Below are 19,063 nucleotides of genomic sequence, written 5' to 3' on the forward strand. Positions count from 1 at the left end.
ATACCTTATTTACCTAAGTATTCAGACCCATTGCTTTGAGACTCAAAATTGAGCTTAGGTGCATCCTATTTTCATTGACCATCCTTGAGATGTTTCTACAACTTGATTGGAGTCCACCTGTGGTAAATTCAGTTGATTGGACATTATTTGGAATGGTACACACCTGTCTATAAAGGTCCATCAGTTGACAAAAACCAAGCAATGGCCTCCATCATTTTTAAATGGAAGAAGTTTGGAAACACCAAGACACTTCCTTGTCACACCCTGACCATAGTTTACTTTGTATATTTCTATGTTTTGGTTGGTCAGGGTGTGAGCTGAGTGGGCATTCTATGTTTCATGTCTAGTTTGTCTATTTCTATGTCTGGCCTGATATGGTTCTCAATCAGAGGCAGGTGTTAGTCATTGTCTCTAATTGGGAACCATATTTAGGTAGCCTGGGTTTCACTGTGTGTTTGTGGGTGATTGTTCCTGTCTCTGTGTTTGTTTGCACAAGAATAGGCTCAGTCACTTTGGTTTTTCTTTTTTCCTTGTTTTGTAAGAGAAGATAACGAGCGCCATTCTCCTTGCGGAGATGGTGCTAAATCCATCAACACGGTCGGTCCCTGGGATTGGGCTGGCCAACACGATTCGGTTTGCTTGGAAGGAAAAGGAGTTGGAGCCTTTAGGACGGGAAACTTTTGGAAGGATAATATTGATGGGGATTCTAAAGCTGACGGTGAAGGACGTGTTTTGTTTCCAAGGCAACTCGTTGGAGGGAGCATACGACGTGGCACTATATACAGAGGAGAAACACGATGATATCCTGAGAAAGGCAAGAGCAGTGGGAGGTGAGAGGCCGATGAGCCACTATGAAATAACAAGCCTGGCGAAGAACAACTTTAGGGTTGTAACTGTCAACATTTACAACCCATACGTTAAGGATGAAGAGGTGAGGGCCTTTCTGGGGAGATACATGGATAACGTCTCCTCAGCAAGGCACCTCAAAGACTCCCTTGGGTTTTGGAATGGGAGGAGAGGCTTCCAGGCCCTCCTCAGGGAGGACCCAAAGGGACATGGTGGCTACCTCCATCCTCCTGCTATGTTCTCCCTAGGGGCTGACAGGGGGACGTTGTTTTATGCACGTCAGCCCCCATTTTGCAGGCGCTGTATGGCCTACGGCCACATATTCGCCTCGTGCAGCACAAGAAAATGCAGATTTTGTGGATCTGAGGAACACGAGGCGAGGGATTGTGACAAGCCTAAGGCATGCCACGGGTGTGGCTCGTCTGCACACCTGTGGCGGGGGTGCCCGGCTCGTCAGAGGTCATATGCGTCTGCGGCTGGGGGGAGCAGGAGCCGGGGATGGGGGAAGAAGAGGAGGTGAAGGAAGCACGCCTCATGACCAGAGTACAGGTCCAGAGGGGAAGGCCGCAAGGAAGGAGGAGGAGCAAGAAGAGGCGGATGGAAGAGAGAAGGAAACAGAAGGCACGGGAGTAGGAGAACCAGGAAAAGCGGCGGAAGAAGGCAAACGAGTGGAGGAGCATGAGAGAGAAGAAAGCGAGGGAGGAGTGTTGGAGAAGGAGACGGTGGAAGAGCAAGTGGACTGGGGGGAAAGTGCCCTGGTGGAAGAGATGAGGGGTATGGTGGAGGAGCTGGCGGGGGGGGGGGTGGTATCTCTCCACTGCCGCCATCACCAAAGAAGAGAATGAAGAGGAGGGTGCGATTGGCCGACAGTGAGAGGGAGGGGATGGCCAAGAGAGTGATGGGGGTGGGAGAAACCTCTGGGTTGCTGCTGGTTTCCCCAGGCCCTCAACTTCTGTTGGGTGGGGACACACCTAACAAGACTCAAGACTGGGTACAGGAGGAGGTGGGGAGTTTTTGTTTGGGGACTCAGCCTCCCCGATTTTTTTCCAAACCAGCTGCAGCACTGGGGAGGGGGAGGAGTGTGGGGATAGACCCAGGGTGCAGGGCACCCCGGAGCCAAACACTATTCCTGCATCCTGGGTTGATGAGATGGAGGAAGAGGGGGGGATGTCGGGAGTACAGATGGTGTTCTCACCGGTAGATATGGAGCAGGGGAGCATCGGGTGAGTCTCCTGTTTTTGTTTTTTTTCTGTCTGGGTTTAGAATTTGAGTGTATTACATGATTTTATTTTATTTTTTCATGGCATCTAATTTTACTTTTGTTAGTTTAAATGTAAGGGGTTTAAGGGATTTTGTTAAGAGGAGGGCGGTTTTTAGTTATTTGGAGGTTGTGGGGTTTGATTTTGTTTTTTACAGGAGGTTCACCTGAGGGATGGAGGGGATGTTAGTAAGTTTAAGAGGGAGTGGGACAAGGGGGAGTCGGTTTGGGGTATTGGGGGTGCACTCATCGGGGTAGGGATTTTGTGTGGGCACAGGGAGGTAAAAGTGGAGGATTCTTTTGTGGTAATGCAGGGAGGGTTATAGGGGTGGATGTCACAATAAGGGATTGTAAATTTAGATTAGTGGTGGTGTATGGGCCACAGGTGGTGGCAGACAGGAGGGAGATGGTGGACTGTCTGACGCCCCTGTGTGTCACAAATAGGAAATTAGTGATAGGGGGATTTTAATACAGATTTAGGAATAGGGGGATAGCAGTGCAGGCGCCATTACCAGGCTAATGGCTTGCCATGGTCTGGTTGATGGTGGTCTGCACACTACTCCGAAAATGGCCGGTCCTACATGGCGCAACTCCAGGGGGTTGAGCGGAGGCTCGACTATATTTTTGTACCCAGGTCTTTGGGTAAGTTGTCTGGGCGGCTGTTGCCTGTTTTCTTTTCGGATCACGACGGGGTGCTCCTGCAGGTGGGGTCGCCAGTCTGCCTCTTTGGTAGGGGGTACTGGAAGTTAGATCGGGATGTGCTCGAGGAGCAGGCTTTTGTTGACGGGTTTTATGGTTTCTTTTGGAGGCTTGAAGGCCTCCGGTCCATGTGCGAGGGGGTGTTAGAGTGGTGGGAATTAGTTAAGGTAAGGATTAGGGCTTTTATAATAGGGTATTGCAAGAGGAAAAAAAGGGAGGAGAGGAGGGAGGTGGATCGTATCCAAAAGTTAATTGAACTCGAGTACGAGGCAGGCAACCTCGGCGGGTCGTTTGACTGGGAGAGATCCTCAACCCTAAAGGCGCAGCTCAGGGAGTTGCAGGAGCGGAAGGCTCGAGCTTTCCTGGAGCGTGCGCATAGTGGCTTTCTAGAACACAATGAGACATGTTCTGCTATGTTCTTTAAGTCGGTTAGGGCCAGACAGAGTAGGAAGGTAATGCATGGCGTTAGGGAAGAAAATGGTAGTATAGTTAGAGAACCAGAGGATATGGTCAGGGTGACAACTGATCATTTCCAAGGTTTATTTAAGGAAAGGGAAATAGATGTAGAGCAGGGAAATGTGTTTTTAGAACACTTGTCCAGGCGGTTGCCGGAGGACATTAGAGAAGTGATGGAGGCCCAGATTTCACTAGAAGAGGTTGAGAGCGCTCTTAGGAGGATGGGAAAAGGGAAGGTGCCTGGGATGGATGGGCTGCCGGCTGAGTTTTATCTCAAGTTTTGGGGTATACTTGGACCAGTGGTCCTCGAAGTCTTGAAGGCCATCCTTGAGACGGGGGTCCCGGGGGGATCAATGGCTGTTGGTGTGCTGTCACTTTTATATAAGAAGGGGGGAAGTAACAGACCTTGGCAACTGGCGGCCGTTGACCATGCTGTGTGTAGATTACAAGCTACTTGCAAAGGTTTTAGCAGACCGGTTGCGCACAGCCCTTCCCTACGTCGTCCATGAGGATCAGACGTGCGGGGTAGAGGGCCGCTCTATTAGATGGAACCTACAGTTAATCAGGGACTCCATCGCTTGGGTTGAAGATAGAGGACTGCCTTTAATGGTAGCAGCGCTAGATCAGGCGAAAGCCTTTGACCGCGTGAATAGATCCTTTTTATTCAGAGTGTTAGGTCGATTAGGATTTGGGGAGAAGTTCATAGGATGGATTCGTACATTATATGTCGGAGCGGGGTGCCGAGTTAGTGTAAATAGTCACTTGGGTGACGTTTTTGACCTCTCGTCTGGGGTCAGGCAGGGGTGCCCACTCTCGGCTCTCCTCTTCGTTCTGTACATGGAGCCTCTGGGGGCTGCCATTAGGGCAGACACAGGGGTGGAAGGCTTGTTGATCCCTGGAAGTGGTGGGCTGCGTGTTAAGATGACGCAGTACGCCGACGACACTTCCTTGCTGCTGTGCAAGGACTCGTGCCTGACAAGGTCCCTTGCCATCTTTGGGGATTTCACCCGAGCGTCGGGAGCGGTTCTGAACCATGCAAAGTCTTCCGTCAAGTTTTTCGGTAGATGGCGCGGTAGAACGGATGTGCCTGGGGGGTTATCTCTCTGTGAGGGGGCCCTGAGGATTCTCGGGGTCCATTTTGAGACCTCCGGCTCAGCGACGCTAAACTGGAACATGCGTATCGCAGTGGTACAGAGGAAGCTAGCAATGTGGAAGGCTAGGTATTTGTCTTTTATGGGCAAAGTCCTGGTCCTAAAGGTGGATGTGTTGCCGTCTCTTTTGTATTTGGCGTACATCTACCCATTGCCGGCTTGTCTGAGGAGGCCTCTAGTGGCTTGTGTTTCAGTTCATGTGGAGTGGCAGGTGCGAGTGGGTCGCCAGGGCACGCATGCTCTGTCCCATCGGGGAGGGAGGTAGGGGGGTACCACATTTCCCCCTCAAGCTGGACGCAATTTTTGTTTCTTACTTGTTAACGGAGCTTGCTCATCCAGTGATACACCCGTCCGGTTACCTCCTGCGGGTGTTCTTCTCGTATCAGGCGAGAAGCGTAATGGTGTGGTCTAACACGGGTCCTCGGGCGGAACAGCTGCCGTGGCACTTTGGTCATGCGGCCAAGTGGCTGCGTGCACACCCTGAGGTTGAAGTTGCCCGAGTAGGTTTAGATCACAGGCACCTGTACGAGGAGGTCAGAAAGGCAGGGAGTCCGGCGCCTGTAGTGGGCATCTCGGAAGTGGTCTGGGAGGGAGTGCAGGCGCGGGGTCTGGACAACAGGCTCAAGGACCTGAATTGGTTGAGCCTCCATAAGTGCTTGCCGGTACGTTCCATCTTGTACCGGTATAGTTTGGTGCAATCCCCCACCTGTCCAAGATCCTCTTGTGGCAGGGAGGAGACTGTGCGCCATGTCTTTTGGGACTGTGCCTTTGCCGGAGTAGTATGGGCTAGGGCACGGGTGTTGTTAGGTTTGGTAAGGGGGATTTTGTATTGACGTGGGCCAGGTTAGAGAGAGGTGTAGGGAGAGCGAGAGGGACGGATAGGGACAGGTTTCTGCTCTGGCTTCTCATGAGTCTCTTTAAACGGGGGCTGTGGGAAGCCAGGCAGAACATGGTGAAGACAGGGAGAGATTGGGGGTGGAAGGGATAGTGAGGAGGGTGGAAGGAGATTTGAGGGGAGGATGAAGAGGGAGGAGAGGAAGTGGGGGCAGCATGCTGCTCGGGAGAGGTGGAAGGGGGGTTTAGGGCTGGGTGTCATTTAGATTTGTAAGGGGATAGATTAGGGATGGGGAGATAGGGAAAGGTAGTTTGTAGGGTGACGGGGAGGGACGATGCTCCCCTGAGGTTTTGTTTGGGGTTTTTGTTTTGTTTAGTTAAATTATAATACCATTGTTGGAGTATGTATGAAAATTATGAGTTGTAAAGAATGAATGGTATTGAAGGTAATAAATTATTTTTTATAAAAATAAAAAAAAAAGATAGGGCTGTTTCGGTTTTCGTACGTTTCCACGTTTGTTGTTTTTTGTAGTTTTTGTATTGATTCGTGTTTTACGTTTTTTGATTAAACATGGATCGCAATCTACACGCCGCATTTTGGTCCGACTCTCCTTCACCAAAAGAGAACCGTTACAGAATCACCCACCACAACGGGACCAAGCGGCGTGTCAACAGGCAGGAGCCACAGGAGAAGCAACAAAGGCAGCAACAGCGGCGCAAAGAGGATTGGACATGGGACGATATATTGGATGGCAAGGGTTGCTATACATGGGAGGAGATCCTGGCGGGAAGGGATCGCCTTCCATGGGAACAGGTGGAGGCAGCGAGGAGAGCAGAGGCAGCCGGAGAGAGGAGCCGGCGATATGAGGGAACACGGTTGGTAAGGAAGCCCGAGAGTCAGCCCCAAAAATGTCTTGGGGGCTCACAGGGAGTAGGGCTACGCCAGGTAGGAGACCTGCGCAAACTCCCTGTGCTTACCGGGGGGCTAGAGAGACCGGGCAGGCACCGTGTTATGCTGTGGTGCGCACGGTGTCTCCAGTGCTGGTGCATAGCCCGGTGCGGTATATTCCAGCTCCGCGTATCGGCTGGGCTAGATTGAGCGTCGAGCCAAATGCCATGAAGCCGGCTCTACGCATCTGGTCCCCAGTGCATCTCCTTGGGCCGGCTTACATGGCACCAGCCTTGCGCTCGGTGTCTCCGGTTCGCCTGCATAGCCCAGTGCGGGCTATTCCACCTCGCCGCACTGGCAGGGCGACCGAGAGCATTCAACCAGGTAAGGTTGGACAGGCTCGGTGCTCAAGAGCTCCAGTGCGCCTGCACGGTCCGGTCTATCCAGTACCACCTCCACACCCCAGCCCTCCAGTAGCAGCTCTCCGCACCAGGCTTCCTGTGCGTGTTCTCGGTCCAGTATCACCAGTACCAGCACCACGCATCAGGCCTACAGTGCACCTCGCCTCTCCAGCGCTGTCGGAGTCTCCCGCCTATTCAGCGCAGCCAGAGCCTTCCTCCTCTACAGCGCTGCTGGAGTCTCCTGTCTGTTCAGCGCAGCCAGAGCTGCCAGCCTGCATGGAGCAGCCAGAGCTGCCAGCCTGCATGGAGCAGCCAGAACTGTCAGTCTGCATGGAGCAGCCAGAGATGTCAGTCTGCATGGAGCAGCCAGAGATGTCAGTCTGCATGGAGCAGCCAGAGATGTCAGTCTGCATGGAGCAGCCAGAGATGTCAGTCTGCATGAAGCAGCCAGAGAAGTCAGTCTGCATGAAGCAGCCAGAGAAGTCAGTCTGCAAGGAGCTGCCAGTCTGCAAGGAGCTGCCAGTCTGCAAGGAGCTGCCAGTCTGCGGAGCTGCCAGTCTGCACGGAGCTGCCAGTCTGCACGGAGCTGCCAGTCTGTAAGGAGCTGCCAGTCTGCAAGGAGCTGCCAGTCTGCACGGAGCCGCCAGTCTGCACGGAGCCGCCAGAGCTGCCAGTCTGTAAGAAGCCGCCAGAGCTGTCAGCCTATATGGAGCAAAAAAAACAAAGGCACCTGGGGCACGCAGGCATCCTGGCTGGCATGCTGCTGTCGTTGGAGTTGGACAGCGCACCAACCCCAACTGGCACACCATGAGGAGAGGGAGGTTGACGGCCAGCAATTATGGAGCAGTGGTTAGTGCCAAATGCTTTACTCCGTCGCTGCTAAAAAGGGTCCTCAGATGACAGTTGTTGGATTGGGTGTTGTCTGTAATGTGGGGCACAGATAACGAAGAGGAGGGCATCAAGGAATTCAAAATGGCTACAGGGATGGATGTGCTTTGGGTCAAAGGGTCTGGGATCCTTAGTGCCTCACTGGATGGTCTGGTGGGCACCACAGCAGTGGTGGAGGTCAAGTGTCCCTGTGGTGCAAGGGACCTTACCATTGAAGAGGCAGTGAGGTCGAAGGAGTTCTATATCAAGGAGAGTGGGTCTTACTGCCTCCGTGAAGACCATCCATACTGGCACCAAGTCCAAGGTCAGCAACACATCACTGGGAGGGACACCTGCTTCTTCGTTGTGTGGACCACCAAGGACTCCATCACCAGCCACATCCAGCGATCTCTGACAGACTCATATTGCTCCTATTGTCAGTACCTGTTTTCAGGGAAGCCAATGATCCAAAAATATTCCACATAGTTCATACAGACACACTAGGCTCCCAGAATAAGTTATATTACATACAGGTTTTGCTCAAAGTAGCCAACTAAAGTAATGTAGTTATCTTTATCATGGGCACAGTGGGAATGTATATCTGTGATGTTAGATACCTCATGTGTGAGTGCCTTTTGAATATCTGTGATGTTCAAATTACTTTCAAGGCCCTGTGTTTTACTTGCTGAAGGCCCCAGTCATCCCTGCCTGTATCTGATATGGCTGGAAAACAAGTGAACAATGAATAAAAATCATACACAAACAATAGGCTCCTAGAATAGGTTATATTACATTTCAGTTTTGCTCAAGTAGCCAACTAAAGTAAAGTAGTTATTGTCTGAGGGATGATCTGAGGGTGGTATGAGGGATGCACTCCTGTTGGACAGGAAAACAAAGAGACATTTGGCCAGTGGTAGGTCTGTTTCAATGCTGTATCACCATCTTTATCTGGACAGAACGCATTGTTTATCAAAACACAAACACACCTTGGACAATGTGACAAGTGGTCCCTCAACACCCAATCTTAAGTCATGAGAACCATACACAAACATAACAAACATACTGCGCAGATATATCTACAAATTTATTGTTGTATCACATTTGATGAGTTACTGACCTCTTTGTCCACCCAAGCCAAACATGGACAATCCCTAGCCCAACCGTCCGGCAGATGGCCATATTATTTACTTTACATAATTTGTCATCTGCGTCCAATGATGCGTATACACATCATTGTCTGCATCCAACTGGAATGTATGCATGCAGCCGGCTATCCGAGGTGGTCATGTCTAGATGGGATCCATATTTTGTCAAATTTACGTCAAAAGTAGAAAACATATATTTTTGTTTGAATTTTAGCTAACCCTAACCCTTTTCTGAACCTTAACCTAATCTGCCACATTAATTATCCTAACCTGCTGTGTAAGTTGTCCTAAACCTAATACAAAAAGTCAATTCTTACAAAAGCTGGATCCCTTGACCATCCTGGTTGAAGATCAATCAATCAATCAACTATCTTTATAAAGCCCCTTTTACATCAGCAGTTGTCACAAAGTGCTTATACAGAAACCGAGCCTAAAATCCCAAAGAGCGAGCAATGCAGATCTAGTAGCATTGTGGCTAGGAACAACTCCCTAGAAAAGCAGGAACCTAGGAAGAAACCTAAAGAGGAATCAGGCTCTGAGGGGTGGCCAGTCCTCTTCTGGTGGTGCCGGGTGGAGATTATAAGAGTACATGAGACACAGGGGCATAAACGGCAGGTCCAGGAGAATGTAGCACGACAGGTTCCATAGTCGCAGGCAGAACAGCAGAAACTTGATCAGCAACACGACAAGGTGGTAGGTAGCAAGTCCGTGGAACAGGTCGAGGTTCCATAGCCGCAGGCTCGGGACACTTTGTTCCGCCCACAACAGACTACTGTAACCTGATTGGCTGAACATTAGGAAGTAGCATTAGTCATGGTGGTGGAAAATTGTATTTTATTAAGACAGCATGCATATTTTCCCGGAGGAAACCGACACCCTTGCAGCCTGAATGGAGGATGTTTTAATTATGAGCCAGTCACCGGGGGACAGAAGTATATAGCCAGCTACATACATTTAAGTTGAACGCAGAGTTAAATTGAGGACTCATCATGGATATAACCTGTTTTAGCATGGACATTGCCATTGAGGGCATCCACCATTTAAAAGTAGTCAACTGGGTGGGGATTCCTATGAGTTGGGAGCAATCAGCCAATGAAGAAGAACAAATGTGACCACTTTAAAATTGCGCTGCCCATGATGTCACAGAAACTATAATGGCATAGACAGAATGATTAGTATATACAGTACCAGTCAAAAGTTGACACACCTACTCATTCAAGGGTTTTTCTTTATTTTTTACAATTTTCTACATTGTGGAATAATAGTGAAGACATCAAAACTATGAAATAACACATATGGAATCATGTATTAGCCATTTTAGATTTTAGATTCTTCAAGTAGCCACCGTTGCCTTGATGAAAGCTTTGCACACTCTTGGCCTTCTCTCAACCAGCTTCACCTGGAATGCTTTCCCAACTGTCTTAAAGGAATTCCCACATATGCTGAGCACTTGTTGGTTGCTTTTCCTTCACTCTGCGGTCCAACTAATTCCAAACCATCTCAATTGAGTTGAGGTTGGGTGATTGTGGAGGACAGGTCATCTGATGCAGCACTCCATCATTGTCCTTCTTGGTCAAATAGCCCTTACACAGCCTGGAGGTGTGTTGGGTCATTGTCCTGTTGAAAAACAGATGGGATGGCGTATCGCTGCAGAATGCTTTGGTAACCATGCTGGTTATGTGTGCCTTGAATTCTAAATAAATCACTGAGTGTCACCAGCAAAGCACCCCCACACCATCACACTTCCTCCTCCATGCTTCATGGTGGGAACCACACATGCAGAGATTATCCATTCATCTGCTCTTCATCTCATAAAGACACGGCGGTTGGAACCAAAAATCTCTAATTTGGACTCATCAGACCAAAGGACAGATTTGCCCCGGTCTAATGTCCATTGCTCGTGGTTCCGGGCCCAAGCAAGTCCCTCTTATTGGTGTCCTTTAGTAGTGGTTTCTTTGCAGCAATTCGCAATTCGACCATGAAGGCCTGAAGGCATGTGTGGTCTTTGCTAGGTAAAGCCCCGCCATCTCAGCTCACTGATCACCATAGCAACACCCACCTGTAGCACGCGCTCCAGCAGGTATACTTCACTGGTCATCCCCAAAGCCAACACTTACTTTGGCCGCCTTTCCTTCCAGTTCTCTGCTGCCAATGACTGGAACTGCAAAAATCACTGAAGCCTTACATCTTCCTCTCTAACTTTAAGCATCAGCTGTCAGAGCAGTTTACCAATCACTGTACCTGTACACAGCCAATCGGTAAATAGCACACCCAACTACCTTATCCCCATATCGTTATTTATCCTCTTGCTCTTTTGAACCCCAGTATCTCTACTTGCACATCATCATCTGCACATCACTCCAGTGTTAATGCTAAATTGTAATTATTTCGCCTCTGACCTATTTATTGCCTTACCTCCCTACTCTTCTACATTTGCACACACTGTATATAGATTTTTCTATTGTGTTATTGACTGTACGTTTGTTTATGTGTAACTGTCTTGTTGTCGCACTGCTTTGCTTTCTTGGCCAGGTCGCAGTTGTAAATGAGAACTTGTTCTCAACTGGCCTACCTGGTTAAATAAAGGTGAAATTATTATTTATTTAATTCACAGTCTCCTCTGAACATTTGATGTTGAGATGTGTTTGTTACTTTAACTCTGTGAAGCATTTATTTGGGCTGCAATCTGAGGTGCAGTTAACTCTAATGAACTTTACTCTGGGTCTTCCATTCCTGTGGCGGTCCTCATGAGAGCCAGTTTAATCATTGCGCTTGATGGTTTTTGCGATTTAAAGCAATGGACTGCCATTTCGCTATGCTTTTTGAGCTGTTCTTGCCATAATATGGACTTGGTCTTTTACGAAATAGGGCTGTCTTCTGTATACCACCCCTACCTTGTCACAACACAACTGATTGGCTCAAACGCATTGTTGCGAATCCCTTTTGGCCCGACAGTCTAGGGGAGATGGTAACGAGACCCGTAACAACTCATGCAAATTATGGTGAAAAAGTAAAAGTGAGAACGAAATAACCACAGACAACTAAATTACCGTCAAACACATGGTTTGTTAGAAAACCCACAGTAATGGGGGGAGCAGGAAAAGGGGCTGAGCTGGACCCAAGGAAAGAAACAATAAGCATTCAAAAACAACCCTAAGCTAGACTAGCCTATTTCAACAGCTAACTAACCAAAAATACAGTGGGTGGTCTGCCCAGTTCTAACTAGTGTTTTTAACAAAGTTTACCTACGGGTAGTGTATGCCCATGGGCGACTTGTCTTGGTTCCCCCTTTTCCCACCAGCAAACAAACAAACACCATAACCAAAAACAATACTCACAGGTGAGGACAGTGATATGGAGGTGCTCAAACAAAAGATAGCTCAATACATAAAGATAGAGAGACATAGTAGGAGAGGGTGAAACAGAGCGATCTACAGACATATGGCATTTACAGAGAGATTGAGCTCTAGAGCAAACAACTGACAGGGTTTTAAAACCAAGGGAAAGGAACTGTGGGTAGGAAACAGGAAGAGGTGTGTCTTCTGATTGATGATTGATTGGTGACTGATTGGGGAGTGATGATTTTCACCTGTGAGGGGAGAAGAAGAGAAAAGAACACAGGATGCATACACACACACACACACAGGATACCTGTATCCGTAACACGCATTAAGAAGGAAAGAAATATCCACAAATTAACTTTTACCAAGGCACACATGTTAATTGAAATGCATTCCAGGTGACTACCTCATGAAGCTGGTTGAGAGAATTCCAATAGAGTACAAAGCTGTCATCAAGGCAAAGGGTGGCTATTTTGAAGAATCTCAAATATAAAATATATTTAGATTTGTTTAACACTTTTTTGGTTACTACATGATTCCATATGTGTTATTTCACAGTATGTTCTACAATGTAAAAAACAGTAAAAAAATAAATAAAAACACTGGAATGAGTAGGTGTGTCCAAACTTTTGACTGGTACTGTATATGGACGCAGATGATGACGTAAAATTAATAATAGTGCCATCTGCCAACCGGTTGGGCTAGGCAATTCCACATAAGGCTTTTCAAGAAACCAGAAACAGACTGCCACCTTGGCTCACTCGTCTCCTCAATAAAACATGAAACAAAAGCAAATGATTTATGGTCATAGTCGTAATGTATTTATTTAAAACATATTTATGGAAATGCTACAGTTCTTTACCTGGAACTTTGAAATCTCTTTCTGTTAAAATGTTGAGTAATCTTTGTATGACCTCTCATTCTGGCCTTTATTCAGGACCAAATTCCCCTTCAGATTCTGAGCACACAAACAGCTCCATAAATTTAGCCACTCCCACCTCTCAGTTCAAGGAAAACGAAAGTGATCTCAGATATCATTCTGCTCAAGCTGTGTTTGTGTGCAACAAAATGGCAGAGGCCATTTTAAAAGACCAAGATCCGTTCTTTTGTTCAATATGCTTGGATCTACTAAAGGATCCAGTGACTATACATTGTGGACATAGCTACTGTATGGGTTGTATCAACGGCTGCTGGGATCAGGATGATCTGAAAGGAGTCTACAGCTGTCCCCAGTGCAGACATACCTTCACCCCAAGGCCTGTTCTGAACAGGAGCACTGTCTTGGTTGAAGTGGTGGAGAAACTGAAGAGGACAGGACCTCAAGCGTCACCTGCTCACTGTTATGCTGGACCTGAAGATGTGGAGTGTGATGTCTGCACTGGGAGAAAACACAAAGCTGTCAAGTACTGTCTGGTGTGTCTTGTCTCATACTGCGAGACTCATCTCCAGCCTCATTATGACTCGCTTGCCTTTAAGAAGCACAAGCTGGTCAAAGCCTCCACACAACGACAGGAGAAGATCTGCCCTCATCATGACAAACTGCTGGAGGTTTACTGCTGTACTGATCGGCAGTGTATCTGTCTGCTGTGTGTGATGGATGAACATAAAGGCCATGATACGGTGTCAGTTGCAGCAGAAAGGACTGAGAAACAGGTATAGAATGTTCTACTCTATATACAAATCAATTTACAAATACTGTACTTTGAATATAACAGAGGGTGTAAATATCATCAAATTAAAATCACCATAGAAATAGTCTGGCATTTTGATAGATTTGAACAGTTAAGTGCCATTTAAGACCTGAAAAATATATGATGTCAAGGGAATATTGATACAGCAGAAAGATATATTCATTCCATTCCATTTTACAGTGATCTCGGTAATTGCAGGAGCTGTTGGCTAGAGCCAAGACCAGAGTAGGCACATTTACAACAGATTTTTGTGACGAAATTATCCGTAGAGTTGAAAATACGATGGAAACACGTTACACTTGTATCCAGTACAGAAAATGTAAGCACAATTTTGTTTGTGTGCGCTACGTCATCATGCACATCTTTTTCTCCCCAGCATGTCAGTTTGGTAGAAACCACTGGAGGGAAATGGGATTTTTTTCTCTATGCAGATTTGAGAATATTCGCAATCAAATCTGTCGACAATTGATTGGAAACCTAGCTATAAACCAGGTTTCCATCCAACCTTAATACGCGAGTAAAGTAGGCCCACATGTTGGATAAAACATTTAAAGACGGGCCTGATGGAAACAAGTTTTTCCGGTAAATTTTCCAAATGTCGACTAAACTAAATACGCTACACAAGGTGGGATCGTTTGTGTCGGTAAAATTAATTATGCGAGACATGTCGGTGGAAACTCTTTTATGCGCAATATTGATAAAATAGCCATCATATCAAAGTAAACTTTGAGAAACGCGATTACATGTTGTGTGGTCCCACTATGACTCGTTGGGGAAAGCATGCAGTTTATTATGCTACAGATTAAATCAGTTATGATGTATCTGGTGGAAGGAAATAAGCTTAATGTTCTTTTCCAATAAATATCGAGGGTCTTATTCTGATGACATGATCATCAATGCTTGGCTGCCGTTTGACAAATAAATGTAGGTTATATACATGCGCTCAATATAACGAAACATTTTATATATTTTTAAGTAGAGTTGAAAATGCAATAGAAACCCATTTAAATTGTATTTTTTAGTCGGTTCATGGGAATTTAACTGCAAAATGTATTTTTGTGGACACTATGTCATCCCGCACAGACTTTTATCTGCAACAAATACATTTGATGGAAACACCTCTGATGGGAAAATTAGCATATTGTTGCAGATTTTTTTATTTAATTTAAATATATATATATATATTTTAAAATATTCACATAAAAATTTGTCGCCAATTGGATGGAAACCTAGCTACAATCACAAATTAAATTAGTGGAATATGATTTGTCATCTACACAGAAACAGTTGGGTAAAATACAGCAGCAGTACCACCAGAGAATCCAGGAGATGGAGAAGGAGGTACAGGAGCTTAGGCAGGCTGTGAAAACACTCACGGTGAGTTTTGTCTATTTATTCTACTACTTCCCATATCTAACCAATTTGTATGGAGAGTCCGGAAATCTTTTGGGGTCTAGCCTTTCAGCTTCTAGGGTTCTAGGGCACTTGGCAACTCACTTGGCAAGTCAGTCAGGGCTCTCCTGACCCTGCAGTCGATCAGTGAGGAGCCCATTAAGGACCAGTGGGCCACATTCCAATCCCACTCAGACCCAGTTGGGAACAAGCTTTCTGGGGTCCTGATGAGAGGCAAGTGCCCGGTTGAAATATACCCTCTTTTCTCTACCTTAACAGCGCTCTGCACAGGTGACAGTGGATGCGACTGACAGGATCTTTATTGAGCTGATCCGCTCCATTGAGCGAAGGCGTTCTGAGGTGAAGGAGCTGATCAGAGCTCAGGAGAGGATTGCAGGGAGTCGGGTTCAGGGACTCCTGGACCGACTAGATCAGGAAGTCACTGAGATGAAGAGAAGAGATGCTGAGCTCAGGCAGCTCTCAAACACAGAGGATCACATCTATTTCCTTCAGGTGACATCATTGGCTTCATACCTACACTGTACACATAGTTCCTAAGTTGCCATCTAAGTGAAACTGTCTCTAGACTAGTTATTTTCTTGTCTGTTTCCACTGTAGAGTTTCCAGTCACTCTCTGTCCCTCCTGCTTCTGAGGCCCTACCCAGCCCCACTTTCAATCCACACATTTCTTTTGAACGTGTGAAGAAATTGGTTTCTGGACTGAAAGTGCAACTGGATGGTATCTGCAAGGAGGAAATAGACAAGATATCTGAAAATGGTAAGGCAAAGAGTAGACCATGTATTTATGAAGATCACACAAGAAATATCTGACTGAATAGTAGTGACATTTCGAACGTTTGTGTGTCCATAGTGATGAAAGTGCAAATTGTTCGACCTCTGGAGCCCAAGACCAGAGAGGAGTTCTTAGAATGTGAGTCACAGGATGTTTTCTCATACTGCCCACATCATGAACACACATGAACCCCCCCCACACACACACACACATATATATATATATATATATATATTATATATATATATATATATATATATATATATATATATCTCTTTTTGTCATTTTTTTTTTTTGTCAATTCACTCAGATTCCTACGAACTCACGGTGGATCCCAACACAGCATGTGGAACACTGCATCTTTCTGAGAAGAACAGCAAGGTGACATGGAGTGAAGGGGAGACTCAAGCCTATCCTGATCATCCAGACAGATTTACCCACTATGACCAAGTGCTGTGTAGAGAGGGTTTATCTGGAAACTGCTACTGGGAGGCTGAGCTTCGAGGCTGGATTACTGTGGCAGTCTCATATGTGGCTCTTGTGAGGAAAGGAGAGGGTAATGAGTGTAGGTTTGGAGGTAATGATCAGTCTTGGAGTTTGGAATGCTCTCCCACCAGTTGTTCTTTCCTTCATGATAATGTTAAGACTAAAATACGATCCCATTGCACCTCCAGAGTAGGAGTGTACCTGGACTACAAGGCAGGAACTCTGTCCTTTTATAGCATTTCAAAAAAAGTGACCCTCCTCCACAGAGTGAATAACACATTCACTGAACCCCTCTATCCTGGGTTTGGGGTTGGTTTGGAATCATCTGTGAGGATAATGCTTCCCATGCAGTCAACATGATTTTTCTGTGTTTTATATATATTTCCACACTATGAGGTTAGAATAATACTGTGAAATTGTGAACTGCATCTCATTGCGAGGCGTCACTACAGACCCTGGTTCATTTCTAGGCTGTATCACAGCCGGCCGTGATTAGGAGTCCCATAGGGCAGCTCACAATTTGCCCAGCGTCATCCGGGTTAGGGTTTGGCCAGGGTAGGCCGTCATTGTAAATAAGAATTTGTTCTTAACTGACTTGCCTAGTGATAAAAAGGTTACATTAAAAAATATATATAAACATTTTTAGTATAAGAGTTGTTTGAAAAGACCTGACATTTCAGCTTGTTTTGGGGGAATGGAGTTTTGGCCTGCCTGGTGTCATCTGCAGCTCTTACACTAAAAGGGCATCATCATAATTTTCACAGTATTATTCCAACCTCATAGTATGGAAATATAAACACTGAGTGCACAAAACATTAGGAACATCTTCCTAATATTGAGTTGCACCCACCTTTTCCCTCAGAACAGCCTCAATTCGTTGGGGCATTGACTCGAAATTGTTCCACAGGGATGCTTGCCCATGTTGATTCCAATTCTTCCCACAGTTGTGTCAAGTTGGCTGGATGTCCTTTGGGTAGTGGACCATTCTTGATACACACCGGAAACTGTTGAGTGTGAAAAACCCAACAGTGTTTTTTTTATTCAATTCAGTCTGGTATAAGAACGGTAGCCCCTAACTGCAAAAGTAGGGTGTCTGCGGAAAGCCTAGGTATGACTTACTATCATATATGGGCATACATATTTATAAGGGCAGGCTGAGCCGATGACCTCATTTCAAGATGGCTGCTAACTACATTCCGGTTAGCATTGTGAAGCATAAACAAAATTATCACAGAATACGTTGATACACACCAAAAGCCTGGACTCCACAGCTCATGAGGATATCTTATTTGTCTCCCTGTGACCTACTTTGGTCTGTGTTTATATGCTATAGCGACATGGGGAAGGGGGGGGGGGGTGTGTATCAAATGAATGCTTAGGTTGGTAGGAACAAAGCCTATTGCCAATGTTATCTGATGTATTATTATAATGTCCATTGAGTGACTATCTTTGCGCATCAAAAAGATGATGTTGCCTGCTTACGTGCTGTAGGCATCCATATCCGCTGTATGTCACCCGACACCACCACAATGTTTGAGAGAGGTTGGTGTCGTATAATTTTTTTTATTTTATAGTGAACAATAACTTTTTGGCACATCCAGTGTGCAAAAACAGTGCAATTACCACATTCGGACACTTTGGAGAAGTTGAAAGGACCCTTGGAATGTACCCTGGATACGCCATAAAACCACAATGTTTGAGTGAGGTTGATATGGTAGAAAACTTCTTTTTTTTACGGAACAAATAGCATTTAGGGATTGCAATTATGTAATAGCACTGGAAATGTCTAATTTACATTTATATGCCACTTTGGAGAGGTTTAGGGAAAGTTGGAAACATCCCATGACCACACCTGACCACTTACTAAAACGTCTGCCCATTTCTAGTTGTTAGGTCTATTAATCCCATTTTTTCTCATATTGTTCACATGTTGTGGAAGCCATCTGTGTTTCCAGCTCTAGTCATCAATAATTAACCTATGGCTTGTCAATAAAAGATGACTTTCAAAATTAAAAAGGTTATTTTGTGTGTGTGCTTGATCTTGTGTATTCTGAACTATGCAACTCCTATCATTCCTCAATCTCCCAGATGTCTTCTTTCCAAATATAGCAACTGTTTGTATGTCATAATCATGTAATTACACATTAATAGCAGTTACTTTTGGGTATGTCTATTTAGGCAGAAATCTACATTTTGCCATGACATTTAAGAGTTAAATGTCTCCTCCCCTTCATCTACACTGATTGAATGGACATCAATAAGGGATCATAGCTTTCACCTGGATTCACCTGGTCAGTTTGTCAGGGAAAGAGCAGGTGTTCCTAATGTTTTCTGCATTCAGTGTATAAAATACAGAAAAAATCCAAATTTTGACTGCACTGGGCCTTTAATAGACCAATAAGAAAGAGTTCTACTCCTGAGCAAGGCAGTTAACCCACTGTTCCCCAGGCGTCAGATGTGGATGTAGATTAAGGTAGCCCCCCACACACATTTCAGTTGTACAACTGACTAGGTATCCCCCTTTCCAATCACAGTAAAAGTTACTTAATTGTTACACAGAAATAATTTGATATTGAGATAAAAACAGCTGCATTGAACTTTTAAGTTAATAAGTTTTTGTTTTATAGACATGGCACTTTATTTTACTTTTTGTTCATTATTGTCTGTTATTTTCTCTCATTGTATCGATAGTCCTGTCAAATGTGTAAGCCTAATACTACTTATTAATCAAAACACTTCCTCTTTTATGACTTCATTACTGTAAAATGTGATCTTTAAAAAATAAAAGCCATTAGTATGGCATTGGAATGGCTT

The 19,063-nt window shown here is 45.7% G+C and overlaps 1 protein-coding gene across 1 annotated transcript; it reads left to right on the top strand.

Annotated features, from left to right (window-relative positions):
• The first annotated feature begins 12,909 nt into the window (after positions 1-12,909).
• Positions 12,910-16,727, top strand: LOC112218691 (tripartite motif-containing protein 16). Its single transcript, XM_024379717.2, has 6 exons — positions 12,910-13,540; positions 14,860-14,955; positions 15,250-15,483; positions 15,589-15,748; positions 15,842-15,901; positions 16,074-16,727. Exons 1-6 carry the CDS (start codon positions 12,956-12,958, stop codon positions 16,607-16,609), a joined length of 1,671 nt encoding a protein of 556 aa, XP_024235485.1. The 5' UTR covers positions 12,910-12,955; the 3' UTR covers positions 16,610-16,727.
• The last annotated feature ends 2,336 nt before the right edge of the window (positions 16,728-19,063 follow it).

The sequence above is a fragment of the Oncorhynchus tshawytscha genome, linkage group LG19 (assembly GCF_018296145.1).
Source record: "Oncorhynchus tshawytscha isolate Ot180627B linkage group LG19, Otsh_v2.0, whole genome shotgun sequence".
NCBI lineage: Eukaryota > Metazoa > Chordata > Actinopteri > Salmoniformes > Salmonidae > Oncorhynchus > Oncorhynchus tshawytscha.

Excerpts from the sequence above, each read along its gene's own strand:
- LOC112218691 (XM_024379717.2), top strand. The coding sequence starts at position 12,956 with ATGGCAGAGGCCATTTTAAAAGACCAAGATCCGTTCTTTTGTTCAATA. Across the intron at positions 13,541-14,859 it reads CAGAAAGGACTGAGAAACAG|AAACAGTTGGGTAAAATACA; the intron begins GTATAGAATGTT and ends TCATCTACACAG. Across the intron at positions 15,902-16,073 it reads CAGAGAGGAGTTCTTAGAAT|ATTCCTACGAACTCACGGTG; the intron begins GTGAGTCACAGG and ends CAATTCACTCAG.